Source organism: Nipponia nippon, unplaced genomic scaffold, assembly GCF_047370975.1.
Source record: "Nipponia nippon isolate SJK-2023a ecotype South Korea unplaced genomic scaffold, ASM4737097v1 scaffold_29, whole genome shotgun sequence".
NCBI classification, from domain to species: Eukaryota; Metazoa; Chordata; class Aves; order Pelecaniformes; family Threskiornithidae; genus Nipponia; species Nipponia nippon.
In genome coordinates this window covers 2,816,773-2,843,568 of record NW_028262346.1, presented here as the reverse complement: position 1 = coordinate 2,843,568, position 26,796 = coordinate 2,816,773, and the positions used below count along the sequence as shown (strand labels likewise).

Genomic DNA, 26,796 nt, shown 5'->3' with positions numbered 1-26,796 from the left:
TCTAAATAGTGATGGCCCATTTATGCAAAGTACTGTGTTTTACATAATATATTGGGTAATGTGTACCAAAACAAAATTATGAGACTTTAATATTATAAAATAAAATCTCTGTTAAAAATGTCAGTGGAGGAAATACAATCTGGAGATTAAAATTAAATTGATGAAGAGGTAAATTCAATCTGAATTGTACTAAATAGGATGCATGTGACTGTAAGCAAGTTACTGAATATTTCAGTGCCCTAGTTCTTAGTCTACAAGAAACTAATACTTCGTTGTTTTGTCTTGCCTATCCTTGCTTCTCACCTGGACAGGATAGGAGATCCGTATTGCAACCTGTACACACACTGCCAGCAAAAGCAAAATATCTACATATAAAAGAATTATTCCTGAAGGTCAGTAGATACACAGACATCTGAATAGGAAATATGCTTCCCTGAGAGCTAAACTGCCAGATACAACATCTCTATGGGTAGATTAATTATCTCTCAGTGATTGGAAACAATATAAATTTACAATGTAAATTCAACCTTTAAAAGTTAAACCTAATCAATTCTTGGAAAACAGATGTTATGTGTATCCAGCATGACCCATACTACCTGCTTGTCGATAACCATATCATGATTTTTTATATCTGAGCTAGTTTTCTTGTCTCCTTTATAGCACAAGAGCACTGCTACCCCTAGAGAATGATTTCCTGAGTATTGTGCTTTGACAGATGCACAAATACATTAAATGAATCATCCTCTGATGATCCAATATCATACTGTTGACTAAAGGGACATATATATGAGATATTTTAAAGATCTAGTACAGAAACAGATGAAACACACTCTAAAAGTGCTTACTCTTTTGTACTAACTGAAAAGGGAACCTAGATGTCTCCACTGTAGAAATGTGGCATACAATTTATATCCACTCAGGACACCCTAGTACTTCACCTGGTCTTCAGTAGTCTCTCTCTGAGGGCATGAGTCTCTTGGTGTCAGGAAAAGATCAGTCTAGACTTTAGACCCCCAACAGGATGGACGTTGGTGCCCTGCAGTCCAGAATGGGGGGAGAGAAGGGTCAAGCCTACACTCCTGTCAACATTTCTTAATGATGTTCTCCCTTTGTTCTAACTTTGCTAACCACAGTTATCATCTGTGGATAGCTACTGTTAGTCCCTTTCTATGAAGTTTCATTCTTTTGTGCTGGGCCATCTCATCTAGACTGTGCTCTTGCTTAGAAAGGTTGGACCAGATGATCCTTGAGGTCCCTTCCAACCTGGTATTCTATGATTCTATGATTTCCATTTATTGTATATGTGAGGGTAAACAGCACATGAGACCATCTGGTTCACTAAATTAATTTGTTCAGGACTACTCACTATAAAAGAAATAACAACTAACAAGGAAAGTGATAAATTAAAGACACAGACACACAGAGCTAACAAACAGGTGATAATGGAGACAATAATGAAGACCTGAGCTCTTCAGCCACTGGCTGATGGGCCACTAATGAAACTGCTCAGACATAGCCTTGGAGAGGGTCAACCTGAAAAGGGGGACTCAAGAGTGACATGAGTATTATGAAGTATCAGAAGGGGCTTGTGGAACTGTGCAAAACTTGTCACACGATGATTAGTGGAAGTGTCAAAGGTGGGGGAAGGGGGAGCTGAGAATGGATGGGGGAAGAACAAATGTGGGAAAATAGAAAGGAGGGCAGATAAAAGCAGCAGCCACCTGCCAGCAAGTTTCCGGGCTGTGTGCTTGTCTGATGGAGCCCTGTGCCTGATCACAGCAGTCTGCCCTACCTTCTTATTAAATACTTTTCTTGACTATTTTCTCCTGTGCAATTTTATTCTCTGTCCTACATGTGAGTGCTGCAAGATCTAAGTGCCAGAGACTGGCAAAGGGGATGAGGGTCACAGGGCCCATAGATCTAGGTGTCAGCATCCAGAGAGACCAGTGTGCAAGAGAAGATTAGCTACCAGAAACTGGGAAAGGGGCCACTGGTCACAGGGCTCATAGGTCAGTATGTCAGTATGTCAGTTGCTGTTTATGTGTATATGTATGCGTATGTTGGAGTGCATGTGTATGTATGAGAGGTCTAAAGCCAGCAACTAGAAAAACATAGGTTTATTTATTTTTCCCCAGTTAATCATTCCTGCATGTGTGTGTATGTATAACTCTCTAGCTAACTTCAAGCTGAACTAACTGATGAGTAGGATACCTGCATCTGCAAAGACTCACAGTTTGAGCCAGTGGTGCTAGGGGTTCTGGGGTAGGGTCATGGATATTAGGTAGACTGAGAGCTTGTGCAAATACTCAAGGCATCCCTGACTGTGGGGATGCTTGTGAGATGACTGAGTGATTGCATGCAACTCTTTGTTATCTGACTTCAAGCTGGACTAGTCAACAAGTAGGAGGAAACCTGCATACTAGATGGACCTATACATTAGACAGACCTAGAGGCCACGCTGGTGTTTGAAGAACTGTGAATACGAGTGTTTGTGAAACTAGAGATTGAGGGGGTGTGTGAACTTCAATCCTGATCAGCTGGAGAGGTGGAACAGGACTGGGTTTTCTATATTTATGTTTTACCTGAATGTTGTTGATACGCATGTGGGTGCTACTAAAGGTAGTGCTGTGCCTGTGGCAGTCTGTGTGGCCGGTCCCCCTGTCTGCATCCTCTGCGAGTGTGTGCGTCTGTCTGTGAGATGTACCCTCAGCCTTGCTGCCAGTCAAACCCACAAAGGGAAACAGCAGTAGCTGCATCTATTAGATGTGGACGGAGAGATTTCTAGGTTCTGAAAGTGCAGCCGGTGGGCATGTAACACCAGGCTGTTACATGCCCTCCCAGGCTCCTGGAGTCTGCTTGATGCATCAGCTTTCTCACATCCTTAACAGTGGAGGCAATACAAGCACTTTCCTGAAACTTCATCCCATTTCAGAGGCCAAAAACTGGAAGGTGAACCATTGCAATGTTAAATCTTCAGATGCTTTATTTTTTATCATATATTTCCATATTACTCTGTATGTCTTCCTATGTGGTCTATAAATCTCAGCTTCCTCCCCACCTCCAAGTTCATTGGCAGTAGCAGAAAGACTCCTAGAAATATAAAAAATAATTATCACCTTTCTTCTCTCTCTGTAGCCTAAGAAGCAGAAATTTACTGCAAAATAATACAGCTTCAAGAGGAAGGCAGGAAATACCCATTCCTTATCACTCCCCTTTCCTGTTCCTTTCACCCCCATTTTGGGGCAGCCTACAGCTGTAGGCTTGAAAATTAATCTGAACCCACACAGTTTCAGATGTTTGCACTTTAAATAAACTAGCCAAATTTGCATTTTGGGAGAAAAACAATCATTGTTTTGTCAGATTTCCAGAGCATGCTATCTGATCTGATAGCAACTTGGGCAAAGCAACTGGTTCTGAGCTAAGTGCTAAAATGTCTCTATCAAGACAAAGTCAGATCTAAATAGTCTCAAAAGCTTCCCAGGTGCAATCAGGAGGACTTTGATATAAAATGAGAAACTAAAGGCTGAATGGACTTGGGCCAGAGATTTTCCAGTCCTCTGTTTTGGACTTGTGGTATCTAAATCCTATCTTGGTGTCAATTTAGGAGCCTAAGTCACCTTGAGACTAACCTTTGAGTCTAATCCTTAGTCTAATTCTTGCTTACATCCCTTATCCAGGTTCTTCAGTGCTAGTTATCACCCTTGCTAGCAGGCTCAAGAAAGAGAGTTAGGACTGACTCACAGGATTTGTGCAATCCTTTTGGTTTGCATGAAGTAGTATTGGATGGATACAATATCTAAGCCTGTGTCGTGGATGGAGTGAGAGTGCACTTGTAAGAGCAATATGTTTATTGATAACAAAGTTTGATAATAAATGCGACAGTGGTTTAATGAGATTCGATGGCAAGATAGATACACTTGATTATTTACTGCATAGGGGACAGGGTCAGACAAGACTGTCAGGGAGACCCTCCCGTTGAGTCATGAGGTTCAGAGAGGACCCCCTTGCTTTCTAAACTCCTTCTCAAAGAGGAGTCTAGGTGCGGCTGGATCCAATCCTAGTCCCAGACTTGGTCAACAGTTTATGTCTAAAGGATTATATATGCGCAATCAATCCTTTATATCACTTAGCTAAGATTCCAAAGTTTAGCATGCTATTAGTCACTTACCAAGGACCTGTTGCGGCAAGGAATCTCTCAACCTCGAGGAGTAACCTTGAGAGGCATCCCTACTCAAGGGGAGATACTGGTGTGCAGCCCGCTGCCATGCAGGAGAGCTCAAAGGGCTCTTGGGCTGCTCAGTATTTATGGGGGTTAGATGATTGACTCATAGTCATATTTACATACCGACTGCGTATGTTAGTTTCTTCCAAATCTAGCTTGAGTTGGACACTGACCAGCACTGTGGTTAGGTAGACACATTTCCATAAATTAGCCCTTGGCTGTTGTGTTGTTATCTGTCTCCCCTGAATCCACTTTGAGCTGGATGCATCCATCACAACTGCCACTGGTGATTATCACTTGAGCAGGGCCATGGGAAAAGGTCAGATGTGGGGGGGGAGGCAGGAGGGTACAGGGGGAGCACACCGCCACAGCCTGAGAAGCAGTATGGAAAAAGCACAGATTTACTATATCTGCCATACATTTGGAAGGCAAAGGTAATTCTGAAAAGGTTTGATCAACAGATGTTTCTCAAGGAAGTTTGCTGTCTTTTCTCTCTGTCTGTTGTTTGATGAATATAAAGAACACACCATTCTTTACAACTGTGAATACAGTGCCTTTCTCAAAACACTTACTTCTGCCCATGCAGCCCTTTCACAGTAATAGCAAAGTCAGTGGTTTTGTTCAAGATTTTTCAACTGATCTGTTTTATCAAGAGGCTAGTGCATGTATACAGTCAAGCCTTGCCACTTCCTTTGTGACCTCTCTCTGGTTTCCACCTTTTTATCCTGTACTGAAGAGTAGCTTAAGGAGAAGCAGAGGTCAGTCCAGATTTCACAAATCAGTATTTCACTTAGCAATATAGTCATGGATCAGAAACATAGTTGTATCCCAGCAAGGAAATCAGGGCTTTATCCTTCCCCCATTGGAATTATATTCAGTAAAAAAAACATGAGTCAAACTCCTGAGCCAGGATTTGGAGATATAAGCTACCTTCCATCAAGTAAGCCACTTTCCTTTGATTATACAGTGAACTTGTGCTTAAAGCATCTTCTGACATGATATTGTCATAACCTAGTTCCCAGCTTATATACCTGCCTTAGAAAGGGGGCCTGAGCAGAAGGTTTACTTGGGTCTTTACAAGTCTGAAAAAGAAGGGAGCACTAAGAAAAAGATGGGAATTATGTGTATTGCCTAAAAGTGTCCCTTTTCAACTTATGCCCCTTCCCTTTCACCTGTTCTCAGCTCTGGAATCATTAGATCTTCACTGACATTTCTGTGGCTAAATTTTAAATGAAACACATTCTTAACAGGGATGTTTTTCTAATACAGACAAGTCACATTCCTGTTCTCAATACTATGATGCTTTCAAGAACTTTTTTCTCTTTTTGAAATGCACTTTGCAGCTGCTCCCTCTTGACTGTGGATTGAACTAATATCCTGCATCAAATTAACTCTGAGACTAGAAAAGTACATATTTTGTGCTGGTTTGCTCTGCTATCCCTTGATTTCAAAGTCTGGCTTTTAGTTAAGCATTAAGTTTTGGTATCTGTTGATGAAAAAATAGGCACAGACACTCAGATTTGAACATATTTGGAGTTTATTGCCTTGCTTTTCTAAGCTATGCTTTTCTAAAAAGGCCATTCCATCTTAGTTGTATAACCAAGTAGACAGAAACACAACATTGACTACCTATCCCTCCTCTTTCAAATCTACAGTGCAAAACAAGGAGTTACAATGTGACCCTCATGAAAAAGCCAAAAGAAAATTCAGATTTTTCATCTGAACTGCAGCCACACTGCTGAACACTGAGGAGTTCACTAACTCAATTTAAGGAGAAAAAAGTAATGCTTGAGTTGAAGAAGTCATAAGCAAATTCATGCTATGAGACATGTTAACAAGTTTCCATCTCACAGACTTCCAGGGATATGAAAGATGCTATACATTTGTAAGCAACTGATTGTTTTCAAGACTTCACTTCAGCTATTGGGTTATGTGTTTTTCTACAGTGCATCCCAGTGTATCAGGTTTCTGTGCAATTGCAAATTACTGATTTGTATATCAATGACAAATATTAAACTGCAATACAAAAAATATTCCCAAACTCAAATACCAAAAAGAAAGCAAGATTTCAACATTAAATTGGAACAAAAACCTAAGCAGAAGCTTTGATTTGCAGTCTCCCACCAAGGCTAACTCCTCAGAAAGTTGGGTTTTGTTTCTGGGGGTTTTTTTGTTTATTTAAATCTGTGTGTTGATATGCCCTCTGTTTCTATTGTATCTGAGTCTCTATGTTGGGTTAATTCTGAATAAGGATGAACCTAACAGTCACTCAAGAAACTAAGAAATCTGCCACATAGTCAGCTGATATGTTGTTCTTTTTCAAGACTCACAAGGTAAAGTCATCTCTGGAAATGTTCAGAAATACTCAGCTATTTTGAATCATCATAATATTTCTATGATAGAAATCTCTGATTAGATCCAACAAGTGTCTAAATGATGAAACAAAACCTCATTTTTCTTAAAAAATGGCTTTGCTCCAAATAGGTCAGTGGAACTCTTAATATCTACCAACTCTAGATCATATTCAAAGACAAGACCTATTTTTCTTTGGGGGTTATTTGGAATTGAGATATCAAATTGTGCAGAAAAGCATCCTGAAGTATCAAATTTTTTATCCTTACTTTCCTCGGTATATCTGCAGAAAGCATTGCTGTGCAGGATAAAACAACAATATCCAAGTAAAGCTTTGAATTTTTTTTAGTAATATACAGAAAATTCTTATTAATATCAGGCTCTTATCTTGAGGACGTTTAAAAAGTCAGTGGAGAAAGGACCTCAGTATACATGTTCAGGGGTCCAACACTTAACAGCATTATTATAAACTACTTTTAGGAAAAAAAAGATAAATGTCAGAAAAACATAGGGGATCCTTAGGGTCCAATCTCAAACCCCACTGAAGTCAGTGAAAATATTTCTATGGATCTAATTATTTTCATTGAATTATTAAAAGATGTTAAGGTTAATCATTTTAGTTAACATTATATGTGCAGAAGTTGGCTGTTCTAAGACACTTGGTTTAGCTTTGTCTCCAGTTAATGGAGAAAGCTAAATGTTAGATTAGATGTCTAAGATACATGGAGTGTGACATCTTTTGGGAGTGTTCATCTTTCTGTTTTGACTTTAAATGGGGCACAAATAATAAGTTTTATCTAGACAGCTGGCATGCGGATGGCTAAAACTGAGAGAAGGCCAACTGTAACTGATAAAAGATACAGGCAGCATAGGCAAGGACTTACTTTAATTCTACTGCAGACCACCTGAAAATATATACAAACTAGGGAGTCTTGTTCCAGCTATCCTTGCACTCATTCAGCAGTATCTTCACAAATTGGAAACTGAGATTAATTTGAACCATTGCAGAGAATGAGATCTACTTTGCCAGTGTTAAGTCCCGGTCTGATTGTCAGGCTCGGGGAAGGTTTGTAATGATCCCAAGGGCGAAATTAAGACACAAACGAGGTCATATGCCGCCAATCAGACATTTTATTGGGTAAATATAAAAGAGTAAAGCGATAGCAAAGGCAGGAAATATTAGGAGGAAATTAAGCAAGCATTCAGAGAGATAAGCAAAGGATAGTCACCACCATGGATCCAGCAGCGTCCTGTTGGTCCTCAGTCTTCAGTTTTTCGGTGGTGGATGGCCACACTCAGGTTTCCTTGTGCCATCTTTTATCTGGTGTTGGAGAGGGAGTTTGCCCTCTCGTTTCGGTTTGGTTACCCAGGGCAACATCACGTACCCAACACATGCACATCTAATATATTGCTGGTGGGGCAAGCTGCCTGACCCGGATACCAGTTGGTGTCCTATTTTTGGTGGTGCCTGATAAGCCAAAGAATGGCCTGCTGCTTCAGCAAGTTTGCACAAGTTTCCTTGCCAGATGGTGGTACTTGATAAGCCAAAGAGTGGTCTGCCCTCGGGTCTTATCAGACAAAAGAGTGGTCTGCTGTCTGGTCTTATCAGATAAACACACACAAGCAAGCTTATATATATAATTATATATTATAATTATAAATATATAATATTTATATAATATATAATGTATAATATATTAATAATATATTAATATAATATATAATATTATAATTATAAAAATATATTATCTGGAATATGCTCAGAGACCAATATGAAGGAAGCAGCACAACAGCCATGATGTCAGCAGGGCAAAAATAAATTCAGAAACACCCTCCCCTCTTTCTGCCCTTGCAGGAAGCTCCAGGGTGCCCATAGCAGAGGTTGGCAGCACCACCTGCATTGCCTGTGCCCACGATGGGAGAGGACAGTACAGCTTCACCTGAAACATCTCCTTGTTGCTCTGGATAGTGAGCATATGGGAAGGAGCCTGCTACAGACACTTTGAAGACAGACTAAATAACAGACTAAAAGCCAAATTTATAATCAACTCAGGAATACAGCAAGAGAGATTATAGGCATTTACAGTGTCCAAGCTCTTAAATAGTGTGTTCCCTAATAAAATAATAAGTTTGGTAAAATTCTTAGATATCTGAGGAGATGAACCCATGCTACAGGGAAAGGTAAGCCATCCCCACACAAATCCGTGGCAAGCTGACCCACCTGGCAAATCATTTCTGACCCCAAATCCTATGGTTAGTTAACTTTAGGTGCACCTTATGGGTTTATAAAGCAGACACCTGAGAAATTTTAAAAACACTAAAAACCATGATGCACTCATCCCAGAGCTGCTACCTGGAGCTAGTTTCCAACGCATCAGAGAAAAACAAGAAACAAAAGAAAATGTGTTAAGTTATTCATGAATGGGCTATGGAAGAGGAAATCTTTTCTGACCCTGCTAGGCAAACAATAAAGGTCCTAAGGCTTGGCATTCACAAGGTATAAAGTGAAAATAATTAGCAACCCAGACTCATCTCAGAAACAAGAGCTGTTCAGGAACTCACAAGACAAAAATAATTTTCTGACTTTGGGAATTACAGTGCAGTTCCTTCTATGTACTTATTGTTTTCCATCAAAACCAAACCAGGTTCTTTGTCCTATGCTGCTGCTGCTACTACTACTACTGTTACTACTAGATAAGTAGAAACCTTAAAATTTTGGTCTCCTTTTATTCATCATCAATTCTTATATTTTTTAATTTTCTTAATTATTCTAACCTTAAATACTCTTTCTGTCTTGACATGTACCTGCAAATTTTACTTTATGCATATGCTCCATTCCATCCCTCTGAATACGCTTATAGTCCCTTCTGTACCTGTTCCAGCTTGAATCCCTTGATTAAGTCCATAGGCACAAGAAATTGCTCGCAGTATTCCTGAAAAGATCTTACCAGTGCCTTGTACTGTAACATTAAAAATTCAATTTCTGTATGAAATGAAAAAAAAATCTGATCCATTCTAGAACTATGTTAGACTTTTCACGGCTCCACCATACAGGTATCTCATAGTTATCCTGTGATCAACGTACATGTAAAGATCTTGTCCATCCTCACTACTTCCAGGGACAACAAAAAATCTTTACTTTAATTTCCATTTCTTTTCTTCTAGTCACTAAAGTCTGGTTTATGAGGATTTATCAATTCTCAGTATCCACTTAAAAGTTTCAGATGAATGTGTAACCTCAAACTTAAAAAAAAGAAATAAAAAAAAAAAATTGTCCTTACCTTTAGCCAAAGCAGACTAACATTGGCGGCAGAATGATATGAAAAATAACAATTTAATATACACCAACTTTTCAAAATGTATTCTTCCTGGGGCCAACGGCATATCACAAGTGCAAAATATATAGGCAACCGAAGAATTTTTCCTGTGCTGAGAGCTAAGATGTGTTATTTAATCCTGTCTCTGTTATTTAACGGTAATGTAGCAGTCCTGTAGCCACTTCATTCATCTTCTTTATGCAAGTTTTTCAGTGGAAATTTTATCTGATTTGTTTTTAAGAATCAGAATCAATATATACTTCATGCTAGATGTAGACTTCCATGGCATTGCTATGCAGAAAACTGCACTAAAGCAGAAATAACAACTGGGAACTGTATCACAACTGAAACCAGAAATGAAGCTGGAATGAAAGGACTTATTTTGCATTTGCAGAAAATAAATGAATTGTTTTGGGACCAAGATAATAAATAGAAAGTCATTGCTTCAAATATTTCTAATGAGTAGAATTGAATGGAGATTTTGCCTGAAAAGTGTGAACTGAAAGAAAACAGAAAGAAAAAAATCTCATTTTAAAGTTTGAGCTATAACATCATCTCTGGAGGTGGGTAAGGTGCTGGCCTCTTGACTCCAGTCATTATACAGAGGGGAGACAGAAAAGCCAACTACTGACTGAGAGCAGCAAATATGATGGCCCTCCTACAGAGTAAGAAGGACTGAGAGGATTTTGCGATCAGACAGCCCCAGGAAGCTGCTTTTAGAACTGTCTCCACAAAATTAAAAAGGCTTTTAAAAAAAAGAAAAAAAAGCCCTGTTGCTGTCCTGACAAACCTTAAAAAGGGTGTATATGTTCCATGCAGTCAGCAGTCGTGGGAGCAAATGCTTCTGCTTTAGTAATGGGTCACAGCTGGTTTCCGCAACATACTGAAAGCTTCAATTTTGGCATGACCGAGCATTTACTCAGCTTTAAGCAGAGGTGTTTGACACTTGTGATGGCAAACTTTAATAGATTAAATGTGTACTTTGAATACAGCAACAACAACAACAAAAATATATGAGAGCAAACAAATAAAACTTGTTTGCTGGACAAAGCAAGACTGGATGAAACTCTTCATCTAAACAAGGGAGGGGAATGCAGATTGGAAGGGAGATATGATGTGCAGAAAAACAAAGCTCATGTGCCAATCTTGGCCGGAATCTATTTTTTTCTGCACAGAATTTCTTACTTCAAATCCATATTAAATAAATGAGAAAGATGGGGTAACAAGTTAGGATAACAGAAAATATTTGCTAAAGAGCAGTTCTGAACTTCAGTAGGAAGAGTTCATTTGGTATTAATAAGTTTTGGATTAGGACACAGATTTTCATCTTTAAAAGTCCCATACTCTGGGGAAATTCACAACAAGCAGGAGAGGATTATTTTCACTAAACTTCTTTAAAGACTACCCAGGTTTTGTTGAAAGAAAGTGCCATAAAGAAGTCAGAAAATTTGAGTTGCAGCAGAAGATACAACGTGAAATAATATTTACAGTAGTTACTCATTTCTCTCATTGTATTAAACACTGTACAATCACCAACCCAAAAGAAAATTTTTCATGTCACTTTCATTGTAAATGTAGGATCATAAAAAATACCTGAATTCAAGAAATTAATGATGGAAACTTGAGTTCACAAGGACACCATATGAAAGGAACATCATGTTTTATCCTAATGTTGCTACCAATTATTTAATTTTGACCCCATATGAAGAATAGGAAGCCATTTGAATCCACTCTTAGCCTTGGGAGTAAAAGTGATCTCCACTACTGCAGTGACATTCACAACTTTCAAGATGGTGCAGAATAGTTTTGAAATCTTTATATTGAATATGTAAGTTGGTGTGCAAACTCTTCACAAACATGAATTTCACTAATGCGTGTTTCTCCATTGCCTTATAATTAATTATCATAGAATCATAGAATCATAGAATACCAGGTTGGAAGGGACCTCAAGGATCATCTGGTCCAACCTTTCTGGCACAATCTAGACGAGAGGGCCCAGCACTATCTCCAGCTGAGTCTTAAACGTGTTCAGCGTAGCAGAGTCAACCACTTCCCTGGGGAGATTATTCCAATGATTGTTCTCATTGTGAAAAATTTTCCTCTCGTGTCCAACTGGAATCTCCCTGGGAGTAACTTGCACCCATTACCCCTTGTCCTCACCATGTGACTCCTTGTAAAAAGGGAGTCTCCATCTTCTTTGTAGCTCCCCTTTAAGTACTGGTACATGGTGATGAGATCACCTCTAAGCCTCCTTTTTTCAAGGCTGGACAAGCCCAGCTCTCTCAGCCTATCCTCATATGGCAGGCTTCCCAGACCCTTGATCATCTTGGTGGCCCTTCTCTGGACCCCCTCCAGCCTGTCCACATCTTTTTTTGTATAACGGGGACCAGAACTGTACACAGTATTCCAGGTGTGGCCTGACAAGCGCCGAGTAGAGAGGGATAATGACTTCTTTATCTCTGCTGGTGATGCCCTTGTTGATGCAACCCAGCATCCTTTTGGCCTTCTTGGCCGCAGCAGCACACTGTTCACTCATATTGAGCTTCCTGTCCACCAGGACCCCCAGGTCCCTTTCCACGGAGCTGCTCTCCAGCCAGGTGGATCCCAGTCTGGGCTGCACTCCTGGATTATGTTTTCCCAGGTGCAAGACCTTACACTTGTCCTTGTTAAACTTCATAAGGTTCTTGTTAGCCCACTCTTCCAGCCTATCCAGATCTTCCTGCAGAGTGGCTCTCCCTTCCAGAGTGTCTACTTCCCTACTCAGTTTGGTGTTATCTGCAAACTTCATCAGGCTACACTTGATCCCGTTATCTGTAGCAAACACTACACATCAAGGTTATCCCGCCAGATCTCCAGCCGACCTGGGCTTTATACCCCCAGCAGTAGGCGTGTCATGTTATAAGGGGCGGAGACAAGGGAGGGTCGACCCTTAACTCTTTCCGTACAGCACATGATCTTCCGGTCACCAGCCCGTATCTTTACTACATTTCCCCCTCCCTTAGCTCCAGTAGTTCTGGATCTTGCTGGGGAAGCTGCATGTAAAATAATCGATATATGGTAAGACTTATACAGACGCATCCGTTACGTTCATGGATTTTGCCCAGTCCAGCCAGTAGTTCGTTGCGGCTCCCTCATTACTCCCCCACATCATCAGGATGCATAGGGAAATGGTAACCTGTCAAGATAAGACTCAATAGATTGATTAATGTCCATACGGTCGAATATTTCGACTGGGTACCCATTCTAGCGTCCCTTTCTCGGTTTGCACACACGCATACCCACGTCCCAGGCAACGGAGGGAATAAGGGCCCCCCCATTCACGGGTTTGCAGGTCCCGTACTTGAACCAAGGGGTAAGGCCCTTCGTTCTCATTGAGCCGGAAATGTGCCTGGGTTGCAGTCTGGGTTTTATAGGTGTTCCCTCGAATGGTATGATTTAAGGTAATTAGTGCCGTCGTCAACAGACGCTGTGCCCGAAATAAGGGAGGGTCAAGGGGAGGGGGAACCCCTGTTCCTGGGCTTATCTTTTCCCCCTCCCTAAGTTGGTCGAGTAACCCTTTTAATGTGCGGTGCGCACGTTCTACAATGCTTTGGCCCGTACTGTTCTAGGGAATACCATGACTCAACTGAAAATCCCAGCGCGCGCAAAAGTCCTTTGTCTTCTTGCTGACATATGCCGCTCCATTATCTGTTTTAATTTTTTGTGGAATGCCAAGTTGCGCCATACAGTCCTGCCAATGTAAAATAACTGCGAGAGCATTTTGTTTAGCATGCATAGTGGCTAAAATAACTCCACTGCAGGTATCAACTGTGACATGCAGATACTTACGTGGATTAAAGGGTTCATAAATCGTAACATCAGACTGCCATATTTGGTTGGGCTGCAACCCTCGAGGGTTTACCCCTGCCTCCCAGAGGGGATCTTTGGAACACACAGGACAAGCAGCAATCACAGAGCGAGCATCTTGCAACGTAATGCCAGCGAGCCTAGCTAAACCGCGAGCTCCACAGTGGAGCAGCTCATGCAGGCGGAAAGCTCGCCTTAGGTTAGAAGTTTCTTCAACTGCCAGTACGCTCTTTGCTAAGCTGTCCGCTACTTCATTCCCAGCAGAAAGAAAACTCGGTATGGAACTATGACTATTAACATGGATAGGACAGACAGGAGCGGTTCTCATTTGCAGTGCAGTGAGCAACATTCCGGCAATCTCCGACGTTGCCCCAAGTGCCCATCGGCACTTCTTCAGTAACTTATATACATAGCAAGAGTCTGTGATTAGATCCAAGGCCTCTTCGGGCCATTGAGTGAGAGCCATCCATACTGCTTTGGCCTCAAGATACTGTACGGATTGCCCTTGATCTTGATAACTAATGTGGGTCCACTCACCATCCTCCTGCCATGTAACGACAGCTTTCCCTGTAATCGATGACGCATCGGTAAAAACCGTGCGGCCTCCGGTGGGTTGTTCAACTATGGCACTAGCTGGCAAAAAATGGAGTACCTGGATTATCTCCCCACAGGGGTGTGGTCTTAGACCTTCAATACGACCCGTAAATTCAGCTATCGCCGCTTGCAGAAGCCCCACTTGTGGAAGTACCAACTCCCACTGTGCCAAAGAACAGGGCAATGCAATGACCTCCGGGTCCTTCCCTGTTAAGTGTTGAGTTTGCCTCCGACAGCGGAGAATAAGCTGGGATAATAATGTTGGCCAAGAAATTAAAGCCGTCTTTGGTTTGCCTTGATACAACCAAGCAAAAGGCCAGCCTTTTTCACCATTATTTTGAATTAGTAAACCATGGCCAGCGGTATCGGTCATGTAAATCAGGGCAGCGACTGGTTGTTCAGGTGTAAATCGAGCAAGACCCCAATGCTGGGCCCTCTCCATAATTGTCCTAAGAATCTCCTGATGGTTTCTTGAAAGAGTCCTTGGAGCTAGCGGGGAATCTCCTCCTTTCAGGAGTTGATATAATGTAGTCATTTCTGCCTCAGATATTGGAATAAAGTTTCTAAGCCACAATAGTTGTCTAATTAATTTTTGCGCCTCATGGAGTGTTGTCACTGTAGTCCGAATTTCAAATGATTGTGCTGTCACGCTTCGTGGCCTCAGTTGAGTACCTAAGTACTTCACTGCATGCCCTACCTGTGTTTTCCGAGGCTCAATGTGTAACCCATGCTGCTCCAAACTGACTATCAGCTGCACGCGTGCCTTTTCCAGTAACTCCTCTTGGTTGGACGCCAATAACACGTCATCCATGTAATGGAAAATGATGACCGTAGGGAAATTTTCTCGAATAGGGCGTATCGCAGCAGCTACAGCAATTTGACACAAGACTGGTGAGTTTTTCATGCCCTGGGGTAACACCTTCCATTGATACCTGGCGCATGGGTGTTGAGTGTTAGGCTCAGGAACAGTAAAGGCAAAGCGTACTCTATCTTCTTCATGCAAGGGAACACTAAAAAAGCAATCTCTAATATCTATAACCACTATTTGATAGTCAGGTGGAATCATGGCCGGAGAAGGGAGGCCCGCTTGTAGCGGGCCCATGTCTTGTATACATGCATTAACTGCGCGTAGATCATGTAGCAGTCGCCATGTCCCCGATTTTTTCTTTATCACGAAAATGGGGGTGTTCCAGGGACTTGTAGAGGGTTCGATGTGTCCTGCGTCAAGTTCGCGTTGTACCAATTGTCGAACAGCCGCCCTCTTTTCCTCTGTCAATGGCCACTGCTCTACCCACACTGGCTTATCTGTCAACCAGGTGAGTTTTAATGGGCGGACACAGGCAGTGGCCATTATGATAAATTTGTACGCAGCACTATATTCACCTTCTGCAAGCAACATCGTCCCAAGATGACAATGGGTAACTCAGCAATGACGGGGTTACACCATGCTACCCTAGCTTGTCCGGATTCCGGATCCTTCAACATAATTTGCATTGGGTTCCTGCTTTGATGCGAGGTCTGCATGCCTCCCACGCCTTGCAGCGAACCTCTCAGTTCGAGTGGCCAATCATCTGGCCATAGATGTGATGGGATTACTGTAACGTCCGCTCCTGTATCCAAAAGGGCTCTTAATACGAGGCGTGGTGTTCCCCCCAACTCTGGGAGCCATGGAGTAACTATAATATCTACTTCTGGTCGTGTGGTCATGTTTAGGGTGAGTGCCACATACGGCGAGGCTCTATCCCCAGCCTCCTCTATTGCGCGCTCCCATCTCCCCAAGGCAGCCGAGTTGGATATTGCATCATTGGAACCGCAGGCGACTGTGCTGGTCCCGGGGAAGGAGAGACTCCCTGTGCCATACATTGCGCTGCTGTCGTCGGGCCTGTTGAGCTGATCGCTGGGGCAGGTGGGGATGGCACGGCCCTCAGCCATCCCCTCTTCTCGTTTCCCCAGCCCGGTGTCCTTTGCTGACTCCCCGCTTTGCACTGTCGAGCTCTGTGGCCTAGTCGCCCACAGCGCCAGCATCGTAGGTCTCTCTCTCCTTCCCCTGTTCCGGGGGTGTTTATTTTTGAAGGGCATTGTCGCGCCATGTGTCCTTGCCCCGCACACTTATGGCACATAAGTCGTGCGCCGCGGCAGGCCGCATGGACCGCAGCCACTACCGGTTGCATACTTTGCGCCTGTTCCTGTTCCAGCACGTAACGAATCATCTGTGAAAGCGTGGTCCCTATGGGTAACTGTCTTAGCAACACTGCAGTTTGTGGATTTGCTTGTGTACGTGCACAGTCAAGCAATATTGCCTCCTTAGCCTGCTCAGGAAGTCGAGCAACCTGGAGTGCCGCTTGCAGCCGGTCTAAAAACTTTGTGAAGGGCTCACTTAACGATTGCCGTATTTGGACCCATGGAGGCTCCCTTTTATCAAGAGCCGCGATGATGCGTATCGCTTCCTGGGCAGCTTTCGAAGATGCAGCAAAATCGCGCCCCCGCATTCGCTGAGCCTGTGCCTCAGGAGTTGCGAACTGCCCTTCACCCATCAGCTGCTCTAAAGTCACTCCTGCCATGAGATGGTTGGCCTGTTGCGCCTCGATAACAACTTGGGTGCACCGATTCCTCCACTCCTCCCTAAACAATACCATCATCGAGGGGGTCAATACGGCCCGCATCAACTGAATGATATCAAAAGGTGCAAGCGGCGTTGCAAAAACACAGTCTAGTAGGACTTGGGTTTCTGGGGAATTTAATCCATGACTTTTCACCGCTGTGACCAATTCTTTCACCAGCTTCGCATCTAACGGTTGCCACTCATATCCTCCACCTGGGGCTGCTCGGATAGGAAATGCTTGAATCGGAGGGGCCTGGAATCGCACTCCTTCCAAGACACAATTTTTTGCAATCATCCACCAATCCGTCCCGTTTGCCCTCTCTTTCGGCATTCCCCCTGGCGTAAGACTTTCCGCATTTGCCACCACCCCTCTCAATCGGCTGATCAATGCCTCGAGTTCCCTTGAAACCTCGTTAGTCCGTCTCGGAAGCGGGGGCGGATGAGCAACAATCGAGGATCCCTTGTCGCCCCCTTTGCCCTCACTGCTATCAGAGCTCATGGGGTAATCGTGTACAGGCTCCCTCCACTGTGAGGGAATACCAGTTTGATTTCCCATTGCCCCAGGGATAGGAGTTCCCTCTGGTGGCTCAGGTATCACTGGCAGTGCCGGGGGAGCCCTACCACCACCCCCCCTCGATGTCCGGCGCTCTGCTCTCTGTGCGTCCAGCACTCGTCGATCACTGGGATGCAACGGGGCGTCCTCAGGTGTTTTGCCTTCTTTTTCTCCTTCCCGCCATCTTCCTTCACGTAGTTCGCGATACCGCTGGGATCCCACATCGGCCCCCAGGACCCAATTCAGCAACCTATCAGTCAGCTCCCTTTCCACACATTGTTGCAACTCGCCCCAGGGGTACTGAGGAAGTGGCAGATCCGCCGGTGCAGGAGGTGCCGAAGGTTCCGTGGGTGGCCGCTCTAAACTCCCCACTTGTATCGGGAACACCTTTCCCGACTCCTTTGTTCCCGCTGCACCATAGTCTCCCTGCACCTCCCCTTCCTCCGTTGGCTCAGCCCCCAGTAACAACGGTTCCGTCTGTGTCCCACAGGCCACTCCTTCCCAGCCAGCCTGTGTCCCCTCCAAAACTAAACTTGTTGGCTTTTCATTCCCAGGAGATTCATGCCCCATCAGCGCGCCACGTGCGGCAGGCCGGCGCCGCCTTGCCGCAAACCCCCTCCTGAGCACCCTTGTCGTTACCGACTTTAGTACCTTTATGAGTTCCGCAAGCTCCATCGCTGTTGCCTGATCACGTCGGGGTCACCACTGTGTAGCAAACACTACACATCAAGGTTATCCCGCCAGATCTCCAGCCGACCCAGGCTTTATACCCCCAGCAGTAGGCGTGTCATGTTATAAGGGGCGGAGACAAGGGAGGGTCGACCCTTAACTCTTTCCGTACAGCACGTGATCTTCCGGTCGCCAGCCCTTATCTTTACTACAGTTATCCAGATCACTTATGAAGATATTGAATAGCGTTGGGCTCTATATCGATCCCTAGGGGACCCCACTTGTGACAGGTTGCCAGTTTGAAAAAGAGCTATTTACCACCACCCTTTGGGTACGGCCCACCAGCTAATTCCTCACCCACCTCACAGACCACTTGTCTAGGCCATAACGCATCAATTTCTCCAGGAGGAGGCCGTGGAGAACCGTCTCAAAAGCCTTGGAGAAGTCCAGGTAGACAACGACCACCGCTCGCCCCCTGTCAACAGAGCAGGTCACTTTATCATAGAAGGCCACCAGATCTGTCAGGCATGATCTGCCCTTGGTGAAGCCGTGTTGGCTTTTCCCAATTACGTGCTTCATTTGACTCGTGATGGCCCCCAGGAGGATCCGTTCCATAACTTTCCCAGGGACTGAAGTAAGACTGTGTAAGAGACTGAAGTGTTAAGAACAATTGTCTCAAAGCTTGCTTGTGTGTGTTTATCTGATAAGACCGGACAGTAGACCACTCTTTTCTCTGACAAGACCCGAGGGCAGACCACTCTTTGGCTTATCAAGTACCACCATCTGGCAAGGAAACTTTTGCAAACTTGCTGAAGCGGCAGGACATTCTTTGGCTTATCAGGTACCACCAAGAATAGGACACCAACTGGTATCCGGTCAGGCCGCTTGCCCCACCAGCAACATATTAGATGTGCATGTGTTGGGTACGTGATGTTGCCCTGGGTAACCAAACCGAAACGATAGGGCAAACTCCCTCTCCAACACCAGATAAAAGATGGCACAAGGAAACCTGAGTGTGGCCATCCACCCCCAAAAAAATGAAGACAGGACCAACAGGACGCCGCTGGGTCCATGGTGGTGACTATCCTTTGCTTATCTCTCTGAATGCTTGCTTAATTTCCTCCTAATATTTCCTGCCTTTCCTATCGCTTTACTCTTTTATATTTACCCAATAAAACATCTGATTGGCGGCATATGACCTCGTTTGTGTCTTAATTTTGCCCTTGGGATCATTACAAACCTTCCCCGAGCCTGACAATCAGACCGGGACTTAACATTTTATTGGCATCACGGACAGGATCCCTTGGAGTGAAAGTGCCGCACCTCTTCTTTGTCTTACCTTTAAACTTACTTGACTTACGTGCGTACCTCTCAGGGAAGTAGAGGGTGAAACTTTTGTGAAAATTAACACTTACGTGTTACCTCCCTGAGACGACCACCCTCACTTGTTGAATACTAAACCTGCTTGAAGTGTGCTGTTGTAGAAAATGGGTGATGATAACACTATCCCTGTGGACAGGGAGGTGCTGTATAACTTTTTGGAAAAACATAATGCACGCCCTTCAGTACAAGGTATTGATTGGGCACGAGATAATTGGTATAATCTGCAGAGTATTACCGACCGAATCAGCGCCCTGCAAAAGGACGCTAAACTTCGGGCCGGAAAAGGAAAATCAATTATATGCGCCATTTTGGGTGCCAGTTTAGTTGTAGCTGTGGAAGCAAGAGACCGGCAGCGTAGTGCCGAGTCTCAGACCATACAGTGCTTACAAGCCCTTGTCCAATCTTTGCAAGGACAAGTTGAAAACTTAAAAGAGCAATTAGAGCAGCAGAGAGCCCAGGCAGACTATCTGCAATCTGCTCTTAAAGAGCAACTCCTCACGGGCGAGAGTGGTGACAGCCATTCGCCCCCCAAAAAGAAAATTGTATATCCTTGCGAGGAGTTAGAAGAGATGAAATTAAGATTAGACAAATTAGAGATGCCTCCTTACTCTCTCCGACCTTTGGTTAAAACTGAATTCACGTATGACAATGACCAAGACGACTCCCCTCAAATTACTACAAAAGAAGTGCCGTATACCGCTACAGAATTAGCTAAATTAAAAAGGGAGTTTGGCCGTACCCCTAAGGAATCAGAAACAGAATATGTATGGAGGGTGTCGTTGTCAGGTGGGGACCAGATATTACTAAGTGAAAAAGAAGCTGAAGGATATTGGGGGCCCGGAGTGTTTTTAACTACCGGTGATCACCGCGCTCCCTGGTCCCTAACCCAAAGGGCAGCTTACTGGCCTGGAGGCCTCAGTCCGTTGGAACGAGGAGACCCTCTTGCTATCATAGGATCAATTGATCAATTGGTAGAAAATATACAGAAAGCGGCATGTTTGCAAATGATGTATGATCGTGAGCTTAAGCTCAAACAGGAGTCCCCGATGATGATGCCGGTGGACCCTGAACGAATGACCCCCCTGATAAGGGGCCTCCCTGAATCTTTAAAACCTCTGGGCATACAATTACAAAGTACAATTAACGCAATGCCCCAGGGCGAAAAGGTCTCAACCGCACTACCTGGACTGGCGACTTCTGATCGCAGGAACCAAAATTTTAAAGTATGGACTTGGGGAGAGGTTGCTCAGGAATTAATCAATTACGGGCGAAAATATGGCCCAGTTAGTACCCCGTCCCCAAAATCAGACCTGAAGGGTTTAAGACATACTGAAACAAAGCCTCCCTCACACCTTGAAAATGAAAAGAGAGTGTCCTTCGTTAAACTTTCTGGCGGAAGAAACATCTCAAACAAGCGTGTTAGCTTATGGACCGTAGGGTGTCAGAAAGGTGTTCCTCGAGATCTTATGGACGGGTTACCAACTGATAGGCTTGAAAAATTAGTTTTAGAGTGGCCCGAAAAGCCAGCAACCAAAGTAAAAATGTTTGAGAGTCCGGTTCCTAGTGCACCCCCACCCCTAATCAATTTGACTGACTCGACTGCCCCCCAAAGGCTGACGGGAAACTAATTCCTTCGCCCCTTTGTAGTGAGCAGGGGGGCGAAGGGTGGGTGTATATTAGACAGCTCACTATAGGTCATCGAGGTGATTTATTAATCACCTGCCTTGTAGGATTTAGACGAGTACCCATTACATTTTTAGTGGATACCGGTGCTCAAATTTCAGCCACCAAGACAGAAGATGCAGCGCGCGGAGGTATATCATTGTCTAAGCGACGTTTGTTTGTGGCAGATGCGTTCAAGCACAGGCACTGGCTACGGTCAATTTACAGCTACCAGGGGAGGAGACAGCCACTCCAGTGGAAATGATTGTGGGGCTGGTCCCGCTTAATCTTTTAGGGCTTGATGTCCTGAAGGGTAAAGTGTGGACAGACAATAAAGAGGGAAGCTGGTCTTTTGGTGTGCCACTGATAAATATAGGTCTCTTACAAGCTGCACCTTTACTTCCCCCTTCAAGATTAACAAATGTTAAACCCTATCCCTTGCCTCTAGGGGCACGGGAGGGGATTTCCCCAGTACTGGAGGAATTAAAGGAACAGGGGGTTGTAGTTTCTACTCACTCTCCCTTTAATTCTCCTGTATGGCCAGTCCGAAAACCAAATGGGAAGTGGAGACTAACAGTCGATTACCGACGGCTCAATGCAAACACAGGCCCGTTAACGGCCGCTGTACCGAACATTGCCGAACTCATAGCCACTATTCAGGAACAAGCACATCCTATTATGGCAACTATTGATGTTAAAGATGTGTTCTTTATGGTCCCTCTGCAACCACAGGACCAAGATCGTTTTGCTTTTACCTGGGAGGGGCAACAGTTTACTTTTACAGGGCTCCCTCAAGGATATAAACATTCCCCCACATCAGCCCACCAGGCTTTAGCAGGAGAATTAGAACTAATCCCATCAGAGGAAGGGGTTAAATTTATCAGTACATTGATGATATGCTAATTGCAGGGAGTCAAACAGAAAAAGTCCAGACAACACAGGATAACATTATCACTCATTTAGAAAGCCTAGGGTTAAAGATCCCGCCTGAGAAAATTCAGACTCCTTCAAATGAAGTTAAATTTCTAGGGATTTGGTGGAAAGGAGGAATGACATCTATTCGTCAGGATAACCTCTCCACACTAGATCAGATAAAAATGCCTGAGTCAAAGAAGGAATTACAGCATGTGCTAGGAATACTTGTATTTTGGAGAAAACACATTCCAAACTTTTCTATTACATGCTGGCAAATCAGCAAAAGAATGGAAAAGACCTTTTGCTAATGGCCATCGAGCCTTAAAGGGTTACTACTGGGTGTGTGGTCACCATGCATACAAAGTGTTACCAGCAAAGTGGTCTGGAGTATGTTATGTTGGAGTAATTCGTCCCCTGTTTTTTCTGCTTCCCAAGAATGATGATAATAATTTGGGTGTTAAATTGTATGATGATCTTACACGGAGCAGACGATCTGTTAATACTGCTATAGCAGGTGGTAGCAGCCAATCGTGGGGAAAGGATGAGTGGCCCCCAGAACGAATTATCCAACACTATGGGCCTGCCACCTGGAACCCCAATGAAGTGATTAGCGGTGCTCAAGAACCTGTTTATAATTTAAATCGCATTATTCGACTACAAGCCATTTTAGAAATTATTACCAATGAAACTGCTCATGCCTTGGACCTATTGGCAGATCAAACCACACAAATGCGAACGGCAATTTTGCAACATCGTATGGTTCTCGACTACCTGCTAGCTGAAGAAGGAGGTGTTTGTGGTAAATTAAATGATTCTAATTGCTGTTTAAAAATTGATGATAACGGTCAAGTTGTTAAACAAATAACCTCTGGAATAAGAAAATTAGCCCATGTTCCTGTTCAGACCTGGAAAGGTTGGGAATTTGATCCCTTTTCATGGCTTCCAGGTACCCCTTGGGTTAAGCGTATCTTGTTCTATATGTTGTGTGGTTTAGCAATGCTATTATTTTTACCATGTATCATTCCATGGTTTGTTCAATTAATTCAACGTGTTGTGACTAACATGCAGTTTGTTGCTGCCCCATCACCAGACAATGTTAAATATATCCGTGCAGTGTACCAACCAAGACCTTTAGTTGTAAAAATTGTTTAAACAAATGCTCTCTTCTTACCTTACTATCCTCTCCCTGTATCACCACCATGGGCCATGAAGGCAGAGATCTGCGAGTCAAGACAGCAATCTTTGAGCCACAGGGTGGTGTAAGAGACTGAAGTGTTAAGAACAATTGTCTCAAAGCTTCCTTGTGTGTGTTTATCTGACAAGACCAGACAGCAGACCACTCTTTTATCTGACAAGACCCGAGGGCAGACCACTCTTTGGCTTATCAAGTACCACCATCTGGCAAGGAAACTTGTGCAAACTTGCTGAAGCAGCAGGCCATTCTTTGGCTTATCAGGTACCACCAAGAACAGGACACCAACTGGTATCCGGTCAGGCCGCTTGCCCCACCAGCAACATATTAGATGTGCATGTGTTGGGTACGTGATGTTGCCCTGGGTAACCAAACCGAAACGAGAGGGCAAACTCCCTCTCCAACACCAGATAAAAGACGGCACAAGGAAACCTGAGTGTGGCCATCCACCCCCAAAAAAATGAAGACAGGACCAACAGGACGCCGCTGGGTCCATGGTGGTGACTATCCTTTGCTTATCTCTCTGAATGCTTGCTTAATTTCCTCCTAATATTTCCTGCCTTTCCTATCGCTTTATTCTTTTATATGTACCCAATAAAACGTCTGATTGGCGGCATATGACCTCATTTGTGTCTTAATTTCGCCCTTGGGATCATTACAAACCTTTCCCGAGACTGACAATCAGACCGGGACTTAACAGTTGATGGGCCTATAATTACCCAGATCCTCCCTTGAGCCCTTCTTGTAGATAGGGGTAACATTCGCCTTCCTCCAGTCCTCTGGGACATCCCCCGATCTCCACGACTTCTCAAAGATTATAGAGAGTGGCCCTGCAATGACATCAGCCAGCTCTCTCAACACCCTCGGGTGGATGGCGTCAGGGCCCATCGATTTGTAGGGGTCAAACTCCTGTAATAATTCACATTCTAACTCCTTCTTCACTGATGGTGGGTCTATGTTTGGATCCTCCTGGATTTTTGTTCCCAATGCCTGGGATCCAACAGTGTTGGTAAAGACAGAGGTGAAGAAAGTGTTGAGAACCTCTGCCTTTTCAGCATTGTTGGTGACTGATTCACCTCTACTGTTTAACAGCGGGCCTATGTTTTCCTTCTGTTTCTGCTTGCAACTTACATACCTGAAGAACCCTTTCTTGTTATTTTTGACGTCTCTGGCCAGTGCCAATTCAAGCTGAGCTTTTGCTTTTCTAACTGCATCTCTGCACACTCTGGCAATCCCCTTGGATCCCCCTCAATGGATAATCTTCCACTTCTCCATCTCTGGTACGCATCTCTTTTGGTTTTAAGCAGACCCAGGAGATCGTGGTTGAGCCAAGGGGGCCTCTTGCTCCGCTTCCTTCCCTTTCTATTATAGTGGATAAACTGGCTTTGTGCTTCCAAGAGAGCATTCTTGAAGATCTCCTAGAATTGATTCTATTACAGCAGCATATATAACTTCTAACAGAGATGGAGGCTTCAGGTGAACAAGACACCTTGCAAATATCTAATGAGTGAGTATCGCAGACCTGAACAGATTATCATCAGAATAGAAAACAACACCAAGGCTTCAGGCATTTTCCAGAGCAGAAAAATAAAGTAATTATTCCCCACAATTTCTTAAGTCCTTGATAAAATATGTAGAGATTCATCATTCTCATCTGCTTGCTAATTTTAGCAGGAAACAACTATCGACAATAAGTGATGAATGATAAATATTGGCATTTGCTTCCTTTGCCACCTAAAATGTTTACCATTGTTGAAGGTTAAATTAGAGATTTTGAGTGGTCTGACCATTTTGTGCAAGGTGTACTTTGTAAATGTTAAGTTGACAAGCTAAAACAATTAGGCCTTGAAGAGACAGTTAATCAAGATGCTTCCAACTTGGCAAAAGAAGACTCAGGGTCCATATGTCTCGATTTTGCATAACTATCTGTATGTGAACAGGAAATTTAAATACAAACATATGGTCTGGGGTGGGAATGACCATCCTTGAGGCTGACAACGGTGATTAGTTGAGGAACTCCTAATCAGGAACCGACCCTGAGCATCCTGGAAGTATGTAAACTATTACATACTTACTGTGAACTGTCGTCATTATAATACTAAAAATCACACCCACTACTGTGAGACCCTAGCCTGAATGAGAAGACCCTCAACCTCTGAGCATGCGTAGTATAAAAATGTTGTACTGTCTCTTTAATTGAAAGCGAGAAACTTATAGACCAATTGTATAAGCGGAAGTTATCTCTAAACCTGACTAATTGCTGATGCTGCCTTCTGCGTTGTATAAAAAGATTGTACACGATCAGGATGGTGTGCTAGCTTTGTGGAGTTACCACCTAGCACCCATCTCTGTGCAGACATGAAATAAATAAATAAGCAATGTCTCTCCTGAGTGTGTGATTATTGGCCTATTGCACACCAGGCAAAGAATCTGCTTTTCGGACAACACCATGACAGATTGCTGCTTTACTTCACATTGTCTTAAATGTGGTCCCAAATAAGAAAATGGCAGAAAAAAAGGAAACACCTGGACACTTCTGAAAACAACCTTCATTTGACATTAGCCTTACCTGAAGTAAAAAAAATATTTTCTTTCCTCCCTCCCTGCCTTCCTTCCTCCCTCCCTCCCTTCCTCCCTCCCTTCCTCCCTGTCGTGGTTTAACCCCAGCCAGCAACTAAGCACCACACAGCCGCTCGCTCACTCCCCCCACCCCAGTGGGATGGGGGAGAGAATTGGAAGGGTGAAAGTCAGAAAACTCGTGGGTTAAGATAAGAACAATTTAATAATTGAAGTAAAATGAAATAGAATGGTAGTAATATAGTAATAATAATAATATAATATAATATAATATAATATAATATAATATAATATAATATAATAATATAATATAATAATATAATAATATAATAATATAATAATATAATAATATAATAATATAATAATATACAAAGCAAGTGATACACTATACAATTGGCTCACCACCCGCCGATCAATGCCCAGCACGTCCCCGAGCAGCAATCGCTGCCCCCGGCCAACTCTTCCCCAGTTTATATACTGAGCATGACATCATACGATATGGAATAGCCCTTTGGCCAGTCTGGGTTAGCTGTCCTGGCTGTGCCCCCTCCCAGCTTCTTGTACACCTGGCAGAGCATGGGAAGCTGAAAAGTCCTTGACTAGTGTAAGCACTACTTAGCAACAACTAAAACATCAGTGTGTTATCAACATTATTCTCGTACTAAATCCAAAACACAGCCCTATACCAGCTACTAGGAAGAAAAATCAATGCTATCCCAGCTGAAACCAGGACACTCCCTCCCTTTCTTCCTCTTCCTTCCTCCCTTCCTTCCTACCTTCCTTCCTTTCTTTCTTTCCTCCTTTTGTTTGCTTGTTTGGTCCTTCCTTCCTTCCTCCCTCCCTCCCTTCCTCCCTCCCTCCCTTCTTTTCTCTTTCTTTCCTCCTTTCGTTTCTTTCTTTCTCTTTCTTTCT

At 43.6% G+C, this 26,796-nt stretch overlaps 1 protein-coding gene across 1 annotated transcript in view; it reads left to right on the top strand.

Annotated features, from left to right (window-relative positions):
* Positions 1 to 19,642: 19,642 nt before the first annotated feature.
* LOC148054942 (uncharacterized) overlaps positions 19,643 to 26,796 on the top strand; it is a 60,338-nt gene continuing 53,184 nt past the window's right edge. Inside the window, exons 1-2 of the mRNA XM_087763642.1 lie at positions 19,643 to 21,073; positions 22,551 to 22,914. Of these exons, the coding sequence (XP_087619768.1) occupies positions 19,643 to 21,073; positions 22,551 to 22,914 (1,795 nt within the window). The remainder of the gene's footprint in view (positions 21,074 to 22,550; positions 22,915 to 26,796) is intronic.